The following is a 25,157-nucleotide window of genomic DNA, read 5'->3' on the forward strand; positions in this document are numbered from 1 at the left end:
TTTTTGTTTCTTAATGTTTATGTGTACTTGATAGTCAATAATATGGTAAAGCCAAACGCAAGAAAGAAAAAAAGATTCAAATTGGTAATATTAAAAAAAAGAGAGATTCGAATTTAGAGTATGGAGAGCTTGGTTTGGAAAATGAGACGCTTCAAAATTTTGAACAAGTGTTTGCTTGGTGGATCAATTAATCAAAATTGACTTAAATTGACTTTGGGGACTGTAGATTGTGAATTTCGTTACTTCACGTTGATTTTTGGAGTCCTATTTTTGTGTTTTGAGGTTGAAAGGTAGACGTTATTGGAGAGAAGACCTGCTTGAATTTTCTTTAACCATCTTGACTTATTCTCAATTATGGGGATGTGAACAGGTCCGTCGGATTTGTTTATCGAATAGAAATCGAATCCATTAGTCAAGTTGAGTTAATTAAGAAAACAGGTTTTAGTTCCAGGCAAATTGGAAACACGGTTTGAATATCTGAATCCGAGATAAAATATTATGTCCAACAAGTATCTGACTTGATTATAAGTAAAAGTTGGATAGTAACCACTCTTGGATCCGAATCCAGTTTCCTAAAATTCAAGTCCAACTCCTAGCCTGACTCACAATAATGTGTATCGCACATCATTTTTTATGGTTTCTTACAACACTGGCAGGCCCCACTCATTGAATACATAGAGACTAGGAACTCTTGGGTTTTCTTTGATCATACAGCCATATATTCTTGGATGCAGGAGGTTAACAAACCACCACTTGAAAACTCCGTGCCCATGGAGTCTAGGGCTGCGTCGGGACTTGAGTAAGGTACGATACACCATTCAACTTAAATGTCGAGATCTCAACTTTTACGGCTCAAGAAAGCAGGACTTGCAAAAATCGAACATGCCATGTGCCTTCGATGCATTTGCCTGCTCTACCAAATTTGCGAGGACCTATATTCCCTAAACAAAACTGCCGCCTATGGTTTGGGTTTGTATCGTTTACTCCTTTACCAAGATCCAAACTTCAGTTATGGGTGATCAAGAGCCCTGATTTGGAGCAAGATCTTTGCAAAGTACCGATTGTTGTTTTCTATTCTAATAATGACATGTTGAGGGAAATAACTTTCAGTAAAAGATGAAAAATTGGGTCCCAACTTGTGAAAGCTTTCAAGATCTAATTAAAGTTGTCTTCTTTTCTTTAATCATTTTTTTTTAATTAAATTAATCGAACAGGAAAAGACTTTGATGAGGCCCTTAAGCTATGCTTGATGAAGACAGGTGAGAAGTAGGCTCTGGGTTGACAAATGGAATGGCTCTATTCTTAACGGGAGGGTTCACTGGTAGAACCATGCAGCTATTGAAGGTGAGGTTGGGATGGAGGAAGATGTGTTGGAAGTTGCAATTCTTGTCAGGTGCTGACAGATTTGGTGGCATCGTAATAAGGCTATTCATGAGAATGTAGACTATTCAAGAATCGAGATGAAGAATGATGTGTAGAGGTCGTGCATGGAAGCCTTTTGGAGTATCCAATGAAACATGAAACTTCAGAGACTTGAAACATGAAAGAAGTTCTCATTTTTCAAACAGCATGATGTTCTAATATAGGATATGCAACTTCAGAATACAACATTAAGCACTTGATCGGTCAATCATACATGACAGAACGTTGTACACCATTCAAGTCCATGATTAATTCTTTTGGGAATATTCCAGTAAAACGATATTACTGAATTACATAATGAATATTTATAATTACAGCGACCGCATCTGCATATGTATAGGGATGCAATTAAACAATTTATTCAGAGATCCTGAAGAAAGCTCATCTCCCGACTTCCACAATTTCCATGGGTCTTATGCCTGAAACAGAAACAAAAAAAAAAAAACCCTGATCAACCATACTCTGATCAACCAATCATCTTAATGAAGAAAAACTAGCAAACTGCCAATATAACCTGAACCCATAAAACCAATAAAATCTTCATACATATTAACAGAAGAGTAGCAACAAACAAAATAGAAAATTTGTAACACACCCGACCTGAACAACCCCACCAAGTACTGTAAAATTATAGGCAACAAAATAAAAATTCGAAAAGAAAAAGGGGGAAATTTACAAGCCTACCCATTTTTCAATACCTGTTAAGTCGTGAACAAGTGATCCAAATGTTATAACTCAACATGCTACGCGTGTATTATGAAAGCAGTGCTTATGCTGTAAAAGAAGCACTGTGGTGTAAATGAAGTACATTCATGATCCTCCATTGTGTACTGACAAGCAACGGTTAAAATATCATTCTGCTCTATGAGCGGCAGCTGTTTGGGCAGTTCACAAGGTCACCTCCTTGGATGAGGATGCAATTTAGAACACGGAGATTCTACCCCAGTTAGTAACTTAAACAGAAAAGTGAGAAATAGTGTGATCTCCTAATGAGAAGCAGTCATGACCACCTGAACAAGTCCATCTGCATGATTACATACAACATACAACTTTTCCTTTTAGAAGAATTCATTCATTCAGAAATATCTTAATGGAATAGCTAGTTCAGGCATATCATCCCAGCATGTGCACAATATGCGACATAGCAATGGCACTGAATTGTAAATCAGAGTTCAGTAATGCTATTTCTGTGGGTGGTAGTAATTTCATTATCTAAAATGAAGAACACTTCCCACGAAAGATTTGTTGAAAAATACCAGTAACGGGTAAACAGTGAACGACTTCTTTGTGGAAGCACACAACCTTTTCTCAGGGCATGCTTAATACTTGTGGCTTCCTTTCATTTTGGAATGTCTATATCATTCCCACATTAAAGAAAGTTTGATTCCAAAGCTTAGATCATCCCAGAGGAAGGGATCTATTAAGAAGATACCATAAAACTGTAAAAGGCAACAACCCATTATACAAGGTAAGCAAGTAAATGTGCAACTGGATGGCCAAGCTAAATCTAGATGCCACAAATTATTTAACCCCTCCTAACATGTCTTAAGAGCCTGCTCAGTTCCATTTCAGAGCCAAAACCAGATCACTATCAATGGCTAGACAAGAAGACACCCGTCCCCAGGTCCAACTAAATAAGTAAATAACAAACATAAGATAATCTGTAACACCAATCAATTCATTGTGCACCGTGAAATCAACATCTGTAGAAGTGCTCACTTTCAATTCTTGACCACACAGTGAAAAGCCACTAGTTTCATCATTCAGGAAGAAATATTTCCAAGAAAATTAATAAAATATCTTGAGTTTCAGGATTTCAGCTCTGCATAGACTCTCTTGATACAACTCTTTGTAACCATTGTTTCAATAATGTACGTCAAAGATTAATGTCAATGAGGAAAATGACCATCAATTTTCAAGAGCAGCCAGCATTGGAAGATTAATTGTTCAAAATCAAATTTCTACAACATATTCAATCTGAAAAAAGTAGATATCATGCATAAAGGATTCATTTCTATTACAACACGATCTCAACAAGAAAGCTGAAAACTCAATCAGAAAGAAATTCTTTTCCAACAACATCATGTTGAACAGAGTTGTTCCAATACTTTTCTGGTGCTCCGGAATCCTAGTAAAGATGAGTTCAGTAGTGCAACATGCATGTTGAACAGAGTATTGACAATTGGTTGCTAGGCACTCAGAGGATCCTAATAAACTTTTCACACACAAAGAAAATAGCCTGCAGTTTGCCATGAAAATTGCCTTGATAAGCATGATGTCCCATCAAATTTGCCTATGGAGAACAAATCCAGTGTTTCATTTAAGCTGTACTATCACATAATAAAATAGCTCTTTAGAGTATATATGGAACTCTCAACTGAAATGTGACTAGTAACCAGAGAATTAACTGAATAATTATTCAGAGTAAGCATCTACGTTAATTACGAGCCAAAGTGGTAACTGGTAAGACTACAATAATAGTATCCCTCATCTAGAGACAACGAAAAGGAACAAGCCATCTATAGCATGATTCACTCCTTAGTCCAGCTTGAATGTGCTTAATGAAATATATTTCCCGATTATTCCATTATAAGCTCTAAGTAATGATACCTCGCTTCATGGCAAAAAGTGCACATCTGAGGCCTTGTTAAATCACAACAAGAACTAGCGTATACTAACTCTAAACACGAGATAAACACCGTCTCTCTCAAAAAAATTCAACAATTGTTACACCAAACTCAAAGTGATTCTCATATCGCTTTTCGCAGTCAGCGCCTCTATGAAAGGGTCGGGCAAATTATGGGATGCCGAAGTTTCATGCTAAATAGTTCGCCATCAGAGGAATCCATATTAAAGTGCTGTTTCAACCACAGAAAACCATTTCCTTATGGCAACCAAACAAAAGAAGCACTTGGCAATAGTTGATTGCAAGTTAGACATTAAAAAAAACAAACTTCTAAAGTACCAGTGAATGATCCAAGCGAAACCCTAGGTCACCATCCGAGATTTTTTTTTACAGTGAGCAGAGTAGCGAATTACCAGACAACCACGTAGACATCGAATTGAACTGTGACAGCTCCTATACAAAACAAATACGGAATATATTTACCAAAAAAACTTTAAAAAGGCAAACGATCCACGTATCCATAAACAGAAGAAATTGAGCTAAGAATCGGATATAGAAAATTATCTATAAACATGGTCGTTATTTTCTTGACCCAATAATATGAGGATATATGGAGAGAGAGAGGACCTCTGCAACTGCGACGGTGTTGGCCGATTTTTCCTCCTGCATATGACTACACGCCTTGCTCTTGCAGGTGGGAATTTTTTGGAATTGCGTAATGGAAAGCTTCTCGGAAAGAGGGCCAACCTCGAACTCGACATAATCAGGTGGGTCGATCCTCATACCGGTGACGGACACCCAGATGAAGAACTTCTTAGCCTGGATTCCGGATATGTCGGAGATAGCGCCATAGGAGATCTTACCCGTAATCTTCTTCTCATAGTATGCCAAATTCTCGAAGTGGACGTAGCAGGGCCTCTCAAGCTCGATCACGAAGGACCCATCTTCCTCCAGGGAGTAACTCTTCACAGCATCGGGCAATAGCCCCTTGGGAAGGCCATATTGGGGAAGAAGGTCGTGAACGGAAGGCGCTACTGATGACGAAATTACAGAGAGGGAGAGGAATGACGCACAGATCAGCAAGAATTTGAGGCACCCACTTAACATTTTGCTGCCGAGATGAGAATTGATGAATGAACGACAAAGCTTTCCTTCAGGTCGCACACACCTCACTGGGAAGGAGAGGATAAACTCCTATTTTAAAGGAAATGGATGCCTCCCAAGTCTCGTCGAGCCCTACAGTGGTAGGTGGGACGGATAGAGATTGACCCTCAAGTCGAGGAAAATGGTTCTTGTGCGTTTTTCTACGGTTCTTCTCTCCAGAGAGTCGATGGAATATAAATTCAACTTGGAAGAAAAGAAAAAAGGAAGCGTGCACGGTCTTACAAGCAGAAAAAAGAAATCAAGAAAATTTTCGATGACAAAAGAAATTACACGGTATGAGAATTGCGGCATCCGTGTAAAAGCCGAGCAACTTCCGGAAACAATGGAAGCAGTGAAGGACGACATACCCCCACCTTAGAGACACAACTGAAAAATTCGTTCGATAACGTCATTCTAATTGTTCTAAATAGTCTACCCAATGGAAACTCTCCAATTTCTATTCGTGGACTGTGTGGATGAAGCCATGAGTGGTAGGCAGTAGGAAATTTCATGGCATGAACTCTTTGATACTAATCACTTCCGCTTTCAACTAGATGGTAGGATGAAATATCTTAAACAAAAGTCTTCAACTTCTATATAGTCAAGCACAATTAAGATAAAAGTCTTCAGTTTCTATATAATCAAGAACAATTAAGATAAAGTTTCTTCTTGCCAGTCAAGTTGGGAATGAAGTTAAACACAAAATATAGGTCACCGGTTGCCTTCAAGTAATTTGAAAAAGGCCTTGGAACTTCGTCTCAAAGCCAAAAGAGATGTGGCATGAATGCAGCAATGTGCTCACAGATGCCTCATCGGATGGACAGGTGAAACTCCCGAAGTGTTTTGCTTTGCTATAATCAGACAGGCAAGGAACTGCGTTGTGGGCAGAGGTCTTGGTCTCTAAATGTGCGCAGCTAGAAAAAGATCAAGCATGAGTGGGATAGGCACAAAGAAGATGCTGAAGAATCCCCAGTGTGATGTGCTAAATTTGTGCTTAAGCCAAAGCATCAATACACCAAGATGAAGATAACTGTGATTTGGAGCATATAAAGGCTGCCCAAGCTTCGGCAATGAAGGAAATAGAAACCAGCCTTTCAAGGCGTAGGCAAAATTTTTGAAGCACGAATTTGGAATGACAAGTCCAACACGCAGAAGCAAAAGGCTTGTGCTTGTCCAAGCAAAGTTTGGCCTTCTATGAGCAACGAGAGATCAAATGATCCCATAAAAAATGACGTATGAGGCGGATCTCACGCTGTATTTTGACTATATAAGAAACAAATAATGCGGCTAGCTATGGACAAGCAATGGGCAGTCAAGATTGTAATCTGAAACCATTGATATCGATAGTAGGAGTTGAAAATAAGAATATTGATGAGAAAAGATAGTGTGGACACCATGTTCTTGTTTTAAAAAATATTTCGTTATTATGTCGTTTATGAAGAATATTCATACTAACATAATACTTTTTGAAGTAATGATATAGAGTGTTCTTGAATTATGTGTTACAAAAATACTATTTTTTTTTATTGAACGAAGCCGAAAGACCATCCCAATTGCTTTGAAGGTGAATGTTATGTATTAGAAGTTTGTTGAGAAGAAGCAACTCCAAAGATAATAAAATGATCGACATCTCCTGGATGAGTTGTCTGTAGAAGGAATCAAAAGTGGATGGTTGAAGGATGATGTGTCTAGACTTTAAGTGCATACTGGTGGACAGACTATCATACATACTTTATGTGTTTAGACAACAAAATCAGGTTTTAAACACTCACAAAATTTTGGGTAATAGAAAAAACTGGTAGATAGATTTGTCTTGACAGCATTGATTCATATCAACAAAATATCTGTGTCATCGCATATATATAGAAAATTTGAATGGTGACCCTCAAAATCACCTAGTTCACTCTTGAGGGCTGTTCAACTCATCCTGATGGATAGTTGATAGAAAAACAAGAGAAAAATTATGATATTTCATCATATATTATTAGTTTCATTTTTTCTTATTGTTTTTCTCCATTATGATAGATCAAATGGTCCTTATGAGTGAATTAGGTGACTTAAGATACCAAGAGTCAACATTCACTTCATATATATATATATATATAACAGTATATTATTTTTCTCTATAGTTCTGATGATGGTGTCCCTTGGCTTCTACCAATTCTTGTGAAAAATCACGTCATAGAAAGTCAGGCATGAGAATCTGTGAGAGTTGAAACTTAAAATGACTTGAACTTGCCACTTTCATATTTTAACCCTTTTAAATCTTGACTTGCTTTTCAAACAAATTTGTTGTCTTCCAACTTTTAGCTTTTTAATTCAAGCCAACCAAAGGCACTTCAGTTCGGTCACCAAAAACAAAATTCAGTTATCATGTACAGGCGTGCCTGTACATTACTAAAGGAAAATTAGTTGAAAATGCAAAATTGTATAAGTTCCAATTTAGTTGTTTCTCTGTCCTGAGCTGCTAATTATTAAGAATCACAAGTCAAGCGACTGGTTCTTAAAGAGTTCTACGAACTGCATTATAAAAAAAGTTAACATGAAAACATTGCAAGATTTTAGTATCGATTGTCATAAAAGGTCTTCAAGTAATGATTTAACCAGTATGTGATCTCTTTATACGCTAAGCTTATGAGCACATGCACAAAACCTTGCTTCTCACTAGTAAGGATGTATGGATCAGATTTAAGTTAAATATACTTCATTTATTATTTTTAGATATTCATATGTTCAGATTTGAATTCGGAGTCAAATAAGAATGAAGAAAAGTTATATCAGAATCCGAAATCCGATTTCGCAATTAGAATCGGATCTGATTTTTTTATCGTTCACATCCAAATCGATCCAAATTTTAAACCAACTCTCACTACTTTCAAAATATAAAGGATATTAGATGTATACTCCAAACTAAATATGAATCTAAATCTGATAAGATATTTATGTATATTCGAATTCGCATCAGAATCCGATTTTATTTCTTAATTAGATATTAGTTTTTTTTCCATAACCAACTCTTTTGGAATGGTTGGGTCGGATTATTTGATCCAAATTGAATATATTGATATCCCAACTCACTGGCAACTCGTCAGACAACACCTTTACAATGAACTTACCAATGCCTAAACAATTGAACCAACTTAATTATTATCCATCAAGATCTATGTCCACCAGCCAACGAATTCTATGCTGAAGGTTCGAGTTATTTTAATCATAAATCCCTTGAAGTCATCTATTAATCATGAAACTACGAACTCATTTGCCCAATGTTCTGTCAAATCCTGAAGTAACAAATAGTTCCATGCGCGGAGTCTCAAACAATGAATCTTTCACAGCATTTTTTTTTTCATTGAGAATCACGTTAAGGTTTGAGATGAAGCCTGATAAAACTATTAATTGTTAATTATCGCAGTCATCTTCCATGAAATTAAACTGTAAGTTTAGTATAAGTTTTAGTTTATACAAGTATAATTTCAAAGATTATGGAGTTTCGAGTCCTTATCCCATGCCTACTTAACAACAGAACACATGCTAAGTGATGATGTGTCATCAACCCAGTTAATCCTTCATGAGTCAGCCGCCAGTAACAAAGACACTGCCATGTGGTAATTCCTTTCACAAGCTACCAGTACGTGGCTGCTCTTCATCCAAAGGCAACAGATTCTCGGGTGTCCTGAAAAACCCGTCCTCTTCTACTTGTCTTCTTCAATTTCGGTAGTCCTATATGGGAGAGTGATCGGTGGGGAGAGCTCATCGAATAGAAGGATACGATCATGGCGTCTATGCAAGAGCAAAGAGAGAGAGAAGCAGCTGAAGCAGAGAGACAAGCCGCAGACAAGGTAGACAGGAGTGTTGATGCCCATGAGGGGGAAGGAGAGGAACAGCAGAGGCGGCCTGGTATCATGGGGACCATCCAGGAGGGCACTGCCTCCTTTCTAAAGAAAGTCACAGGCAAGGCCCAAGAAACTGGAGAGAAGGCCAGGGAGACGAAGGATGCTGCTGTCGAGAAAGCTGGGGAGTACAAGGATTCTGCCTCTCAGAGGGCCAAAGAAACCAAAGACTCTGCCATGGAGAAGGTTCGAGATACCAAAGATTCAACTGCAGAGAAGTTAGGCGAGACGAAGGATGCTGCAGGAGAGAAGGCTTCCCAAGCCAAGGATGCCGCAGCAGGCACGATGCAGGACTACAAAGAACAGGCGGGAAAGGCGAAAGATGCTGCTGCAGAGAAGGCTCGAGGGTACAAGGACACGCCCGCAGAGAAGGCTCGAGAGTATAAGGACAGTGCTACGCAAAAGGATCGAATGTATGAGGACTTAGTTGCAGATGCCGCAGCACCTACTAAGGTTGCTGGTGCGGGTGACAAAGAAAAGGCTAAGCAGAGAAGTTCAGAGGCAACTGAATCTGCCAAGGTAATCGATCACTGTTTCTTTTTAAGCTTCTTTGCTCTTGCATTCATTTCAGTACCGTTTTTCCATTATATCTACTGGTGTCAAGTTCTATTTTCTGAATGGGTGTTCACTTCTAGCCATTTGAGGATAGGTAGATGTCGTGCATGGGCACTGGCCATTGTTCGTGCACCACTTAATGGTGGTATCATATATCCTGTAATCGAATCTGATGCAGGAGAGAACAAAGGAGACGGAGGAGAGCGCGAAGAAGAGAATGGAGGAACTCAAGTTGAAGGAGAGGGAAACGAAGGAAGAGAGGGGACGCAAGGCAGAAGAGACTAAAGCTGCTGCTCAAGAGAAGTGTGTATCTTTTCACTGATGCTGTTGTTAGGTACCTCTGCAGCTTGCTTTCTGACTTCCTTGCCGGAAAATGCAGGTCTGACGAAGCGAAAGGGTCGATATTCAACAAGATCGGAGGGGTGGCAGAGGCTATTAGGGAGAAGATATCAGGTGTGCAGGAGGAGGCGGAGAGGAGGCAAGAAGAAGATGAGGCCCTGACTGCAACAACAGAGGGAGAGGAGGCGGTGTTGGCTGCTCAAATGGAAGACCCTTACAGGGCGAAGAGTGATGATGTTGGCGTGGTTGGGTGTGGAGCGGAGGGAATATAATAATACGAATCTCTCTATCTGTCTCTGTGCCGGACTGGCTCTGTTCTGTTTCTAAGTGTTATCTGTGTATGGTTTTTGAGTTTTATTCGTCTGTTTGTTTCTGTAGAATGAACTTTCAAAGGAAATGTAAGGAAAATCTGATTAATCTCCCTCATGGGTGGTTATGGTTGCATCCAATCGAATCTGTCTGCTCATGTTCATGATCAAGGAATCCACTGGCGACAAGAAGATGGAAGAAGAGTTGATTGAAAACTGTTTTGTTGAAACATTTCGGACATGGATACAATTGGATTCTTTAGGTGAAGGAACTGACCAGAATGCATCAGACGTCTATTACAGAAAGAAAATGAATCAAGATTACATCATATGCAAAAATCAAAGAAGAGGTTTATCAAATATGATTCTCATTACTTATATTGTGCCGATGGAGTGCAGTTACATCGCGCATGATAGATGTGCCGTGCGGCGCAGTGGTGAACTAGTTCATTGTCCTTGTTTAGGATGTTTGAAGGGAAATCTAACAATGGAATCTACTCCTAGATCGGAGCCAGACGTTATTGAACCAGATCACAGTTAAGACATATAGCAATGAATTCCAAGTATATAGTACTATTGTGATATTGCAAGCTTCGATGTGTCAGAAGGTTGGAAAAATATATAATAGTTTCTTTTATACAATATAGTGTATAAAAAGGAAGACTGAATCTTAAATTTTACCAAATCTTAGTAAATATGATATTTTTTATTACAAAAAATTAAATTGTATTGCTAAAAGTACTATAAATAGTTGCTAAAAGCATTATAAAATGTTTTAACATTATAAATGATTATTCATGTTCTCATAGCTACTGTTTGTTAGCGATAAATTTTCAATCTTCAACCATGTGCAAACAACGCAACAATTAAGTCAATAATTAGTCATTGTTTGGGATATAAATCTGAAATGATTAAGCAATTGAAAAGTAGTAACTAATTGTAACATTGTCTCACTTTTCGGCAGTGGAGATGCCAACAGAAGAGTGTGTGATGAAAATCAGAAGCATAAGAATATTCTATAAATTTACTTTAATCGTAGGGAGAGTTGAATAGTTGGGTGAAACACTGTAGACCAGGGGAAATGGTACAGATTTCTACTCTTTTAACAAACACCAAAAAATTTAAAACTTACCCTCTCCCGATTTAGAGTTGTAGATGGTTTTAGAGTTGTGGATTGCAACGATTCAGCAGCCTTGCAGACATATCGAAAGCCACATAGACGGCTGCTTCTCCTTTCTTCAGTTTTCTTCTCCCAGGTAAAAAAATTAGTATCATATCTAACATTTTAATACTTTTAATATCTACAGCTGGTTTTTTATGTTAATGCATAAAAAAGTGAATGCATGTTAATTTCATTACCATATAAATATATCCTTCAGATTTATTAAATAGACGTGTTCTTGCATATTAACTGCAAAAGTATTGATAAACACATGTGTAATAGCTAGTTATTTAATTGTTTTCTTCTCGTTCTCTCACTAGCCATTAAACGCCATTGAATTTTTTTTTGGTGAACAGAAATTTCAACTCTCCCACCTTTTACCAAGGAAATTCTTTCTGGTGAAATTTCACGTCGAAACGAAGAGAAATAAACAAACGGCCTCTAGATATCTGAACCACATGGAGGACAGCAGCCCATGCAATGGCCTCATGGTGAGAACCCTTCGGGCCTCGGAGGCAGAGAGGAGAGAGCTATGTGTGCCCTTCTCTACCCATTTCCCCCTCTTCCTCCTCTGCCCTCTTTCCGGTCGTCTTTACCCCTACCCTCCTCTTCATCATCTCCGCGGACCAAGCCTTGCGCCACGACGGCCCTCAAGCTCCGGTCTCTTCCTCTGAGTCAATCCATCACTCGGAGCCTCCCCCACCACCAGCACCATGCGGATTCCGACGACTTTCTGGCCGCTCATTACTGCACTCTGCTGCAGCGCTCCATCGCCACCAAAGATATCCGAAGAGGCAAATCCTTGCACGCCGTCGTCCTCAAAACGCTTCTCCACGACCACCAACTTCTCGCCAATAACCTCATCACCCTGTATACTAAGCTCGGGTATCTGCCTTACGCCGTCGCCGTCTTTAAGTCAATGGCCTCCCCTAATCTCGTCTCTTGGACGGCCATGGTTTGTGGGTATGCTAATTTTGGCAAGCCAAAGGCAGCTGTCAACATTTTCTTTCGGATGAGGGACGCTGGAATGGAGCCGAACGAGTTCGGCTTCCTGGGCGTCTTGATCGCTTGTGGGCGGTTGGTGGCCTTAAGACTTGCATTGCAGATTCATGGTTTGGTGTTAAAGCTGGGGTACATGTCTTCCATCCATGTGTCCAACGCGTTGATGGCGGTGTATGTGAAATGTGGGGGATTGGACAGTGCTGACCAAGTGTTCGACGAAATGCCTCGCAGAGATGCTGTGTCCTACAATACTGTGATTTCGAGTTGGGGATGTGATTTTCAAAGCATGAAAGCGTTCGAGATATTGGGGGAGATGCGGGATAGGGGTTCCCGGCCTGACCAGTATACTCTCTCTAGCGTTATCTCGGCTGCTGCCCGTGAGTCTGCTATTGAGGAAGGGAAGCAGCTACATGCCTACGCTCTTAGAGCGGGATTCGAAGCGAATGTGGCTGTGAATAATGCCTTGATCAGCTTCTATACTAAATGTTGTGGCATTGAAGATTTGGAAAATCTATTCAGAATGATGCTTATCCGTGATGTGGTTTCTTGGACAGGGATGATTACTGGCTATGCCCAGCATGGTTTGATTAAGTTAGCTGCTCGTATGTTTGATGAGATGCCGGAAAGAAATGCTGTTTCTTACAGTGCTCTGCTGGCTGGTTTCGTGCAGAATGGAGAAGGTTCGGAAGCTGTTCAGTTGTTTGTAGAAATGCTTGAGAATGGTATAGGTTTGTCAACTTTCACCTTAACGAGTGCTGTGAATGCTTGCTCGTTAGTATCAGGATGTGCGGAGGGCCAGCAGATCCATGCGTTCGCCTGGAAAACTGGATTCTGGACGGATTCGTACGTTGAAGGGTCATTGATTGATATGTATGCAAAGTGCGGACGAATAGAAGATGCAAGGAAGCTATTTGATAATATGCCTGAACCAAATTCGATTGAATGGGCGTCAATAATTTCGGGTTATTCTCGAAATGGTTTGCCTGATGCTGCTCTTTTCCAATTTTTGAAGACAATGGAGGAGGGTAATATATATGTGGATCGGTATGTGATTTCTGCAATTCTTGGTGCATGTGGGGCTTTAGGATTTCAGGAGATGGGGAACCAACTACATGCTTATGCCATCACAAGCGGTTTACTTGCTGATGTTTCAGTTGGTAATTCTGTTCTTAGCATGTACTCCAAATGTGGTTTTATTGACTTGGCAAAGAGGGTATTTGGTCTCATGCCTGAGCATGATGTCGTGTCATGGAATGCTCTGATCATGGGCTACAATCTTCATCGATTAGGTGATATGGCATTGGATGTCTTCACAGAAATGGAAATCTCAGGAGTCAAGCCAGATGGTATTACATTCATCGCTGCACTTTCAGCTTGCAGATATACCAGCTCCGATGCTGCCAATAGATGCCGAAGATTGTTTGATGTAATGAGTGCTCAGTATGGCATTAAGCCCCATGATGAGCATTATGCCTGTGTGGTTGATGTATTGGGCCATGCAGGTCGTTTCCAGGAAGCAGAGGAGTTTATCAACCAGATACCAGATAGGCCAGGTGCGCCTGTTTGGCGAACTTTGCTTGATAGCGCTGGTGTTCATCGCAACCTTAGAATCGGAAAATTAGCTTCACAGCATCTACTTGGAATGCAGCCGCAAAGCCCTGCTACGTATGTACTGGTGTCTAATCTTTATTCTGCTTCTGGTAGATGGGATTGTTCCGAAAAGGTTAAAGAGGAGATGAGAAAGAAAGGAATGCGAAAGCATCCTGCTAGAAGCTGGACGATTATCGGGAACAAGATACATTCTTTTTATGCTAGAGATAGAACACATTTGCAGGCAAAGGATATTTATAGTGGACTAGAGATATTGATCGTCGAATGCAGAAAGGCTGGCTATGTCCCTGACACGAGCTTTGTTCTTCATGAAGTAGAGGAATATCAGAAGGAGAATTTTCTGTATTATCACAGCTCGAAGCTGGCCTTGACCTACGGTCTTCTAATGACAAAGCCAGGGAAGCCTGTTCAGGTGGTGAAGAATGTTCATCTTTGTGGCGACTGCCATGAGTTCATGAAGTATGTATCCGAGGTGGCACAAAGGGATATATCTATGAGGGACTCGACAGGTTTTCACTATTTCAATGGTGGCAGGTGTTCGTGCAAAGATTGTTGGTGATGTCGCGTTCTTGTATATAATCTACCTAAGAAATCTGACATCGACCAAAGTACAGCAAGATGCTTAGACAAGACTCCACACACCCAAGCTAAGTGGGCTGACTTAAAGCCTCCAAGCTATCTAAGCTCTAAAGCGTGCGTCCTCCCCTTTGACCGAAACAGTCACCTGGCTAAGTGAGCTAGCTAAAAGTCTCCAGGTCATCTTTTTTTCATCCTTTGGTTTAAAGAATGCAGCAGGAGGCGCATGGAAGGTTGTTACTTGGAAGGGAAATAGAATGATATGGAAAACATGCATATATTGGCAACCTGACTATTCAAGAAGAGACGATTATCTTGGTCATGCTCGAAGAAAAGCCGACTGTATGTTTCCCCCCGCCCTACAAGTATCTGAAATGCTGTATATTCCTTTTCAGCTGAACGTAGGTTGGAACTGCATAGAAATGTGAAAAGCAGTAGTTCCATCGGTTTACGGAATCAAAATTATATTTATTTAACATCTACTGAGTGCTCCTTGCTGCTTTGAACGTCGTCGATGTTAGGTGAAGATGCTTCTCGCTACCATATTTCAAGCCGATGCAGCGGGATCTTACTGACTGCCGTATGCTCTCGACGAGTCTTTACGTTTACGTGGTTGCTGAAAGTGGCAGCAAAAAAGAGAGACCGCATGGGAAGAATGATACAAAACGGAGCTCACATGGAAATGTAAAACATCGAGGTCCGAGGGCAGTGACACACGTTGATGATAAATAGGACAGAAAATCATGGAGGGAAAGTTGTAGAAAAGAAATAACACGCATTCGCGACTTGTTAATTGACTCCTAGTCGTACAAGATTGGTAGGCCAACCAAAAAAAAAAAGGACAAATAAGTGCCATTACCAACTCAACAGTACAATTTGAGGCGTGCAGAAACAAGCAATTAAGCACTTCATTTGTTCCTTTCGTAACAGTCCACAAATAACTTGCGAGCTCTCATGACATCTTCAGGAATTTGCTGATATTGAAAGCATTCATCCATGTCTTTTTCTAGTACCATGATGATCCCCTGAAGCTGAGATAGCTCTAAGGACGGGCCAATAAGCTTGAAAAGCAACAAGAGGAAGAAAAATAGAAAGGAAACTAGCAAATGACGAAGATAGTTTTGTCCGGAATGACGGACGCAAATAATGAGCTCAGTAGGCTTTCTGGAATCAAGCAAACGAATGTTGGAGACACAACTGCCAAGAACAGCTCTGCTCATATAACTTGGGTGAAAGACTCAAATTGAAGTCAATAGTTCAACATCCAGGGGGCATCTCTTAAGGTCAGGATGAACCCAGCTTGCCTATAAAAAAAAGGCACCTGGAGCATAATTGATCTCGACAACAATTCCGTATCTCTATTAAAAGTTAGCCAAGCTTGGGCCATTCTACTTTTTTTTTTTTTTCATAACTTCTATTGGTGCAATGTTTTTCATTAGGGACATAAACATATAACAGAGTTCTTACCCATGTCCAAACCTGAGACCAACCACATTGTTTTAGTATTTATATCAATCTAGGACACTCAAATCTCTAAGATCATGTAACATAGAATTGATATCATATCACTCTCCGACTGAAAGCAATGAATCATATATTGGCCTTGCTAGTGGTAACCAGGGTGAGTATATTGGGAACCAAATGAAAGGATGTCATGGATGGGTAACTTCGTAAGGTGGAATAGGTGACAACCTGATCCTGTCATACCATACGATTAGGTCAGGGTCAACTATAAATCTGATCTCGCTCAAACAATTTCGTTTTTTGCTTGTGAATTTAATTTTTTGATTGATTTTGACCAATGCTGTACGACCACTATGGTTCCATTTCTTTACTGGATCTAGCACTGGAATTAAGTCCTCAATTTGGATTCAGCATGACTCGAATTCTATCTGACCCATTTGATTCTATTCTCAGCATAGCTCTTGGAAATATGAACATGAGGAGAAAATAAAAAAATATGAGCAACATAAAAGGATACTATTGCCGTTTTTGCAGTTGAATTCTTCTTTCGGGTCTCTGCATCTTCTAGGTGATTCTCAACTGCTTCTGCAATAAGCACAGACCTTTCTGCCAAAAGAGAGGCATATTGTCTTAAACTCGGAGGATTCATCAATTCTGAAACTCTGATCAACAGTCTGGCAAATAAACTCCAGAAAGCACTGGAAGCCTCATAATCATCCGAAACAAGTGGCAAAATGTCCAGTAGGCCGTGAAGAAACGCGAAGTCTGCATGGATTAGCATGTTATATTTCTTTTGGGTTTTCATCTAAAAAATGTCTGCAGCAACCAAAATCATGTCACCTTTCGAAATCTCTTCAGCAAGATTTGGTTCATCTGATATGAGATTAGCAAGTAACACGGTAGCTGTGACGCAAGAACTGCCAATCTGCATCATAGAGTGTTTAAGAGGCAAGAACACTCAAAACCATCAGTAGATCATTTGTAGTTTGTTTTTATTGAAGTTTAGTATTCATTTTATTAATGGATGGGACGCTTTGTGACATAATAATATCCTCCTCTGTCAACGCTAGCACTGAAATCAATGCCTGTCGTGTCAAACCTGATTGATATCACTGGGAAGAAAATCTCAAAATGTCCAACTATTCTGTTTTTAAAACTTCTACAGTATGCACTAACTCATCCTGGTTATTAGAAAAGATAACAAGATGAATTGTCACATCTATTATAAAATTCAAGATACAGAAAGGAAGGCGTATAGTGGAAGCCTAAATATGTCCTGCTTCACAGCTCTTGAAAGGTTTGTTCCTCGTGGCCAGAATAGATTCAAAATGGAGGTAAGGGTTGCTTGCCTAGGGGACCATTTGGACCAGAAGATAGTTATAGGCCATGTGCTGGCTAAAAGATAGATTGAGCCTCAAAAGTTTTCATCTGGAATTTAAGTTTTTAACAGATAGTATATAAAAAAAACAGACTATTTTGCATAATCTATAATCAATTTATTCATTTAAACCAATAATCAGCATATGAAGATTTATGCAAGTGAACAAACACATTGCTTTACATGGTACGTACCTCATCCTTATCACAATGCTTCACCACGGCACATGCATACAGAAAAATTTTCTTGTTTGAGAAAAGGACTGCTGAATACACGTCCATAAGTGAAAGCACTTCACATACTTGAAGAATCATATCAAGAATGTTATCCCTGCAAAAGCAAAATTTACCATTTTGCTTTTTCAATTAGCATACATATTTGGCTAGCTTTAAGTTCAACAGTGTGAAGTGAACACCCAGAATTTCTATGAAATTGTTCATCATGTCAACAGGCAATGCATGTTACAGATCAAGGCTTGTAACAAATGGACTCAACACAAACATCTGACAAACATGACAGACTCATAAAGAGCAGCAGACAGGACATGCATGTAGGCATAAATAATGTGGTACAATCTTGAGCCAAGATGTAATGTACATTTTCCTTACCCCAACACACACACACATGGAAAGAGATAAAAGATATTTGTTCATTATTAGCTGTTGATAACTAATGATATCTTGGAAATGTCTTAAACTTCTAGCCTATGATTGACAGTTAATAACTTCAAATACAGAGGTTTTTCCAAAATGCAGCATTTTGTTTTTGTCTGTGTTTTTCCTCTTTGTGTAATGTATCTACAAGTGTATGGAGGGAGAGGGAGAGAGAGTCTGTAGGTACAGATTGTTTGATCTATCCGATCCAATGGTTGGGATGACACTGTTATTATGAAATCTTATATGCTGCTTGCTAATGTGGTACTCCTGAAATAATTACAAAACAAACCTCATTAAGTACAATTAATGAAAGCAATCTTTTAATGGAAAGTGGAGTTTTGAACGATTAAGTAACAGAACTATGAGAAAACACCACAAACTAGTTTATTACTGCTTTAAGCCATTTAGTGCATCTGCCACCTCCTGGAGTAAGAACAAGAAAAGAGGCTGAACTATCAAGAAAACATTTGTTAGTAAACCTTTAAGCAGTGGAGTCGCTGCAGAAATTTTAAGAAAGATAGAAGCAAAACTTGGACTTATACGAATACATGGAAAGTAGAAAAAACTGAAATGTAATTTGTAGGAAATCCATTACGCCTTTAACATACCTATCACAGGCATTCCCACTGGCCATCTGCCTAATCTCACTTTCCAAGAGATCAACCAAGAGACTTGGCAAACCTAAATGCATTAGAGATGGAAGAAGAAGATCTGCAACTGGTTGACTGTCGACCATCGACAAAAGCAACTCAATGCTCTGCACAAGGATGACCATGGTGACATTATTTTAAAATGCAGCCATCCAATTTGATAAATATCGAAGAGAACAAGGAATAAATACTATCACCATTCTGCACGACACATAGTACAGAACAAATGTCGTAAACTAAGTTCAGGACCATGGATTCATGTGGTAAACAGCTATTGTGAAAGTTACATAACATATAAACAGTGTGATGTATGGCCATCTTCATTTCATATCCTTCAAAATGTGAGTTCCTCTTTTCATGGCTCCATTTCCGAAAACAACAAAATCACAGTAAATATGGATAACTATGAGTCTACGATATTCCATAATGTTGAAAAATAAGCATCTTTCTACATATATCTGGTAAATTTCAAGTAAATACATCTATACCTATATAGAGTAAATGGACTAAGGAATGACATTAGAAAAAATGTCCATCATCCAATGTGTGAGTTTTGATGGACGAGATGAATGGGAGGTGGAAAAAGGTATGGACGTTCAAAGTTGTAGCACTGCCAAACTGCCTATACCTTTTCTCATCTTTCACTCATGAGATGGAAGCAGTTTGGGCATGTCACAAATTTGAACACCCATATATTTTCTCGCTTTTCACATTTGACATCTCATTAATCATATCTCACATGATGGATGATGAACAGTAACCCATAAAGCCCATTCCTTTCTGTAGCAAATATATTTTATAGTTCACAAAATATGTGAACGTCAGGGATATGTAGACATGTAAAGTGGAATATGTGAATTTGATTGAAGGTTCACGATGTGTCACATGTAAAGTTACTATTTCATAAAGGCATATGACAAAATACAAATAATACTTCGACTGTCAAAAAAAAAACTTTACGAGTGGCATCTCATAAACCATCAAATGAAGCTGATCAAACCAGTTCAAAGATCAGTCTACATAGTGATAGTTCTCATATAGTCATATTTATAGCCTATAATATATATATATATATATATATATATATCTGTGTGTGTGTGTGTGTGTGTGTGGGATTTTATGTATTTTTTATCTGTCTTAATGTTTCGTCATTTTTTACCTTTGACCAAGGCTGTAGTAGTCATTGACTACCCTCTCAATAGCCAATGGACATGTCCCAATCGCTGGCTGAGCCAGCCATTGTGCATAAATCGAGGGATGAACCACTTATCAACCTCTTGGAGGGCCGTCGTGCATGTGTCAAAAAGCCTTTATCTCTTGGAGGGCCTTGTGTTATGGCTTGTTGAGTGATACTTGGCATTCACATCTTGCATTACTTCCCATCTCTATCAGGTCATGGTGAAGGGTAATGTTTGCAACAACTGCCAAAGAGTGTGACTGTAGAGCCAAAGAAATGTACTTTCAGTTTACATAGTTTTCTACAGATTCCAGATTTGATGCCTGCTTTCAAATGGACCAATTGCTTGCTCAAATTTACCCCTTTGACGTCAATTATATACCTCAGAATTCAAAATAAATACACTTTTTATTGCATATCTGATGGGAAAAGCCATAGCAATTAGCAAACTTTATAGTGCAATACATCCATAAGTTCCATATGATAAAATTTGTGCTGCGAGTACCAGACATAGTTTTAATGAAATTAATAATTCAAGAATTGAAGGTGACGTTTGGAAAGATCATAAACCCTTCTGTATCCCCAATTGATGTAGCCTTAGCCCTTAGAAGCTGCAGCTGTTGATTCAAGAATTGAATAAAAACTGAGCATTCTGGTTTCCTATTGGGTGACAATTACTCCTTATAGGATCCAGAGTCCAGACTACCAAGAATGTAAGAAAAATAAATAGCCACACTGTTCAAATTTTAAATGCCTGGATAACCATCCAGGTTTACTGAAGTGACTAATTCCAGCCATATCATACATACGTGTATGTATATATATATATATATATATATATATATATATATATATATATATATATATATTATCCCCCAATTGGATTCACTCACAGTTGTTGCCTTGTTGGTGACCCATCATCTGAGCAAGCAGCACCCACACCGGCAGATAAGGGCATGGAACCACCAGCATTAGTGGTGATGGTGGTGGTTCTAGAAGAATAGTAAGCATAGGCATCATGCATCATGGCGGAGGCTTTAGAAACAAAGGCATTGGCATCTGAATCAGCATACCAGTAGCAGTTGACCCAGTGCCAGGCGATTCATATCCACCATCCCCTTGTGTCTTGCATATCGAGATCAGGGCCTACCCACAGGAGAGGAGGTAACAAAGGCATAGGTTGGATCAATGTGAGACCGTAATATGTTCTAACATGTGTAGCATCCGTTCAAAAGGCAGCTATATATATATATATACTATTTTTCCAGTAATTCACACATAAGTTGCTGAACTGAGAAAGACAATGGTTACCAAGTATTACTAATTCATACACAAGCTACATGATATTGCTAATAAAATTTGAACTTGGATGGCCAAAGTTGTGGACATCAAAGTGAAGTCAGAAAGGAGACTCTACCATCCTTGCTTTCCTGTATTTATAGCATTACAGTGTTCATAATGTAGATAATTTGATGTTGGAGTGTGAAACGTGATGCACATAACTGTAACTAAGGAGAAATATTACAGTTATATCTAGGAATGGGAATGCAACAGCAACAAAGACAAATAGGCAAAGAATATTTGCAAGAGATTGCATGTATATAATTACCTTCTCAAGTAGCTTCTGGTTAAGTGTGTTACCAGTGACAGATAAAATCTGTTCCAACACATTTACAGGTTCCAACATTTTCGCCCAACTAATGGCATCACTACTTTGAAGAGCACTAGTAAACAACCTGCATCAAAACCTTTTTCCGTAAGCATCTAATTTTTTCCCTGCACAATCACTAAATATGAAATCAAAGCAGACTCGAATAAGAGAACCATGAACTCGGAAAATAATTTGCCAAACCACTTGTATGACAATCATGAAGCTAATTGTTCAGCATTAAACATAAGAGCACTTTAATAGGAAACTGGAGAATATTTTTCTGTGAACGTATTAAAAAGATCTCATAACACAAGGCGGATCTTACAAGAGCCACTGCAAGTTTCTTACCTGAATGCTTCATAAAGGCATGGGGAATCAATTGTGAATAACTGTTCAGTAACTGCATCTGTTAACCCTTTCTTAGATAGCATAACATTTCTTGGAACTCCATGGCAAGCTAAGTTAGCTAGGATTCCCAAGCAAATTTCCTGCAAAAGTATTCTGGTGAATAAATGCATCCCCACCAGCTATATCGAACTTCAAAAATGACCTGGCAATTGCATTTATGCTTATGTTAACGTTTTACTTAACAATGTCCCTTGTTTAATTGACAACAAAAGCTGTATGTCAACATGCAACCACAGAAGCCCCTTAAGACCTGAGACAGGTAGGATTCAAATACTTAAAGATAAGGCACTAGAGCATATCAATTTCTTATATTATAAATATATAATTTCACTGTATGTGCTGAGAAGCTACTTAACTCAATTTGCTGTAGCCTGCAAACTTAAAACAGGAAACTCAAATAAGCTAGAAAAGCAAAGAGAGAAAAACTATGTTTCCCTTGAAAAGAATTAGTATGAAGGAAAGAAAGAAAATTTTGCAAGGGATTAAAAAGTAAAATGCAAAAAAAAAAAAACTCCATTTGGTGCAAATAAAAGCTTACCGTCTTTCTAACTGATGTTGAAACAGAAAGATTTCCCAGAATTACATCCAATAAAAAGTTTTGCACCTGTAAAATGCAAAAGGAACCCTAGCATGAAGCAGTAGAATTCAAATTTACAAAAAAAGATAAAAAAAAATTACATTTCTGCGTTTTTTCCATTTTTTGTAGTCAGGTATATAACACAATATGAGACCTCATACAAGAAAATATCTAATAATATTAAGTTCCGAATTACAGAGACGAATTTTGTTTACGAATTTTATTTATTCTATAAAGTAAACAGAGTTTCTTCAGATCCAAACTGCAGGATTTCAGCAAATAGAGTAGCAAGTTCTCTGATTTGACAAATTGAAAAAGCCCTTCCGTAACTTGAAGAGGGGAATTTGATGCTAAGTTTCTGGAGAAGAATACTTGCTGTTTGCCATTGAAGAATCTATACATTCAATGAACTATAATACTCATGTATAATGGTTATTAAGAATATAGATTCACCTGGGCCAAAAGTTGACAACCCAAAAAAAATAATTGGGAGAACAGCCTGCAATGATGATGACAAAGGCAATTCATGATCCTGTGGTTCTACTCCATATGTAGGAAATCATGTCATTCTTGTTTCTAACAGTCATGCATAGCTTCAATATGATGTTTCCATAACTATGTCCTAAAATGGACTCTATAATATTGTCAAAGGCTAAAGAATAAGTGAACGAAACAGAAACTCTCTAAGAGAAGATAATCAATAACCTATTAGAAGAAGAAAAGATGCCAACAGGATTCAGCGTATATGACATTGGCTATATGAGAGATGGACAAACAACAAATAACCAACTGAATCTCTAGAAGCTGCACAGCTTGTATGGACACAAATGGATAACTAATTTTTCATTGGAAACAGCCACTCTCAGCTCACTGACAATATTAATTTGCAATTTTGGAAAAAGAATATGAACAGAAATTAGCCAAGGGATTCAATAAGTAAACCAACATGACAAAATGCTAATACCATGAGTTCTGCATGAGATTTGTCCGTAGATAGATCCCATAACATGCAAGCAGACTCCTCCCAAAGGTCCCCCTTTGGCCATGCAATCGAATCTCTGGCACAATCAAGGTGCCCTTCATCTTGTTCAAACTCGCTCATAGTAACATCATCTGGAGCACCATCTCCTCTACCGGGTCGATAAATTTCATTTTCAATATGTTCATTGCTTGCTGGTTGGAAGGAAAGTTCATTCTTGTGATTGAATGACTCACTTGTGTAATCTGAATCACTAAGCCCAGAAACACTAGTTGTATTGCACGTAGGATGTGAATGGGACTCCTCAACAGAATTCTCGACAGTTGATGATCTTTTTGAATTTTCATCACACTGGCTTGAACAAGGTAGAAGTTGTCGAATGAGATGAATTATATAACTGGGATCAATGGTACTCGTGCTATCAACTATCTGCAAAGCATAAGAAAGATTCGCCGACCTTTCATATATCAGAAAGTCAGAAATTACTGCGACTTGATAGGTCACAGCTACCATGGTATAGCTATTGTTTTCTAGGAATGCAATTAATTGACAATCTAAAACATGGAATGGCTCATACATTTACAGCGAAAGAAATCATTCAATCATCCAATGCATAAAAACCTCAGTGGTTTGAGCCTTTTAAGCAAACCAAAATGCGGAAGCTAAGGAAACGCAACGTTAACGGTACGGGTGAAAAAGGGATGAGAAGAACGCAAACGGACATGATCTCCACGGAACAGAAAGCAAGTGACTTATCCCCTAAATAATACACTACCATCTCAAGAATACTTCAAGCAAGTTACTAATGCAACGTGGTAGTCGACCTTCCCAAGATATTGATACGGGGAAGCAAAAGGAGCATATTTGAGCAACAGAGCAACACAAATAATGGTCCGATTCTACCCGAAGCATGAGCAAACCTATTAGGAATCAAACATATCGAGGCCATATTATTCGTGTCAAGTTCTATGCTGCACTACAGTAGTAGAAGGAAGAAGATTGCAGCATTGTGGAGAGGGAATAGTAAAGAAGTTAACATATTCATGAGAGATACTTCAATTTCAGGCGACAACTCGCTGACCCAACAATTTCAAAGAGACACAAAGTGGTGGAAATTGTTAAATCATGGGCACAACAACGGTAGATGACATGAACCAATATATAACCTCTGAAGGAGAGGCATAGGGCAGATGGAAGGGAGTCGATGCCTCTTCTCCACCATCGCCAACATATTCTTCTTCCTCCTCTTCGCTTTTGGAGGGTGCCATGGTCCTCTTGGCGAACTCCGGCGGACACTCTCGTATCAGCTTCAATTTCCCTCCAAAACTTGGCGCTACGAACGACTGGCTTCCTCGAGCAGAGGATTTTTGCGTCTTGCTTTATCGGGTCGCAGATCAAACGACCTATACGTGATACACACACGACAAAATGACATGGACACGAGCCAGGAACAGGCGATTAACAGATTGGGAGAACCGGAGAACATTCGTGGATCCTTATGAAGATGCCGAGGAAACGTTATGACCACCGGATCGTCCGTTTTCTCTAGTCTGAAGAAAGGGCGTCTCAGACAATTCAACAAT

The 25,157-nt window shown here is 39.0% G+C and overlaps 4 protein-coding genes across 7 annotated transcripts in view; 2 read left to right on the forward strand and 2 right to left on the reverse strand.

The window, feature by feature from the left end:
* The window catches only part of LOC116259549 (uncharacterized), a 95,643-nt gene extending 90,068 nt beyond the window's left edge, over positions 1–5,575 (reverse strand). Inside the window, exons 1-2 of one of the 2 annotated variants that reach the window (XM_031637408.2) lie at positions 4,676–5,569; positions 1,542–1,841 (exon numbers count right to left, since the gene is read on the reverse strand). In XM_031637408.2, coding sequence (XP_031493268.1) covers positions 1,836–1,841; positions 4,676–5,155 — 486 coding nt within the window. In that variant the 5' untranslated portion in view covers positions 5,156–5,569 and the 3' untranslated portion in view covers positions 1,542–1,835. Of the gene's footprint in view, positions 1–1,541; positions 1,842–4,675 lie in introns of those variants that run through there. The other variant, XM_050078986.1, reaches the window with a different exon arrangement.
* Positions 5,576–8,914: 3,339 nt separating this feature from the next.
* LOC116259953 (embryonic protein DC-8-like) lies at positions 8,915–10,247 on the forward strand. The gene is made up of 3 exons (XM_031638025.2): positions 8,915–9,600; positions 9,815–9,939; positions 10,016–10,247. Exons 1-3 carry the CDS (start codon positions 8,965–8,967, stop codon positions 10,245–10,247), a joined length of 993 nt encoding a protein of 330 aa, XP_031493885.1. The 5' UTR covers positions 8,915–8,964.
* Positions 10,248–11,876: 1,629 nt separating this feature from the next.
* LOC116259507 (pentatricopeptide repeat-containing protein At5g03800) lies at positions 11,877–15,110 on the forward strand. The gene has a single exon (XM_031637373.2). The coding sequence runs from the start codon at positions 11,921–11,923 to the stop codon at positions 14,615–14,617; it is 2,697 nt and encodes an 898-aa protein (XP_031493233.1). The 5' UTR covers positions 11,877–11,920; the 3' UTR covers positions 14,618–15,110.
* Positions 15,111–15,389: 279 nt separating this feature from the next.
* Positions 15,390–25,102, reverse strand: LOC116259520 (uncharacterized). Of its 3 annotated transcripts, none has more exons than XM_031637388.2 (10): positions 24,741–25,102; positions 23,560–24,003; positions 22,557–22,622; positions 21,959–22,098; positions 21,569–21,695; positions 18,741–18,889; positions 17,671–17,806; positions 16,939–17,023; positions 16,616–16,863; positions 15,390–15,676 (listed from the first exon to the last, which is right to left on the reverse strand). In XM_031637388.2, the coding sequence occupies exons 1-10, from the start codon at positions 24,840–24,842 to the stop codon at positions 15,641–15,643; spliced, it is 1,533 nt and encodes a 510-aa protein (XP_031493248.1). In that variant the 5' UTR covers positions 24,843–25,102; the 3' UTR covers positions 15,390–15,640. The 3 variants fall into 3 exon arrangements, with proteins under 3 accessions (XP_031493248.1, XP_031493244.1, XP_031493252.1); XM_031637384.2 differs by having other exon boundaries at positions 15,390–15,665; positions 24,741–25,100; XM_031637392.2 differs by lacking the exon at positions 23,560–24,003 and having other exon boundaries at positions 15,390–15,665.
* Positions 25,103–25,157: the final 55 nt, after the last annotated feature.

The sequence above is a fragment of the Nymphaea colorata genome, chromosome 1, assembly GCF_008831285.2.
Source record: "Nymphaea colorata isolate Beijing-Zhang1983 chromosome 1, ASM883128v2, whole genome shotgun sequence".
Lineage (NCBI taxonomy): Eukaryota > Viridiplantae > Streptophyta > Magnoliopsida > Nymphaeales > Nymphaeaceae > Nymphaea > Nymphaea colorata.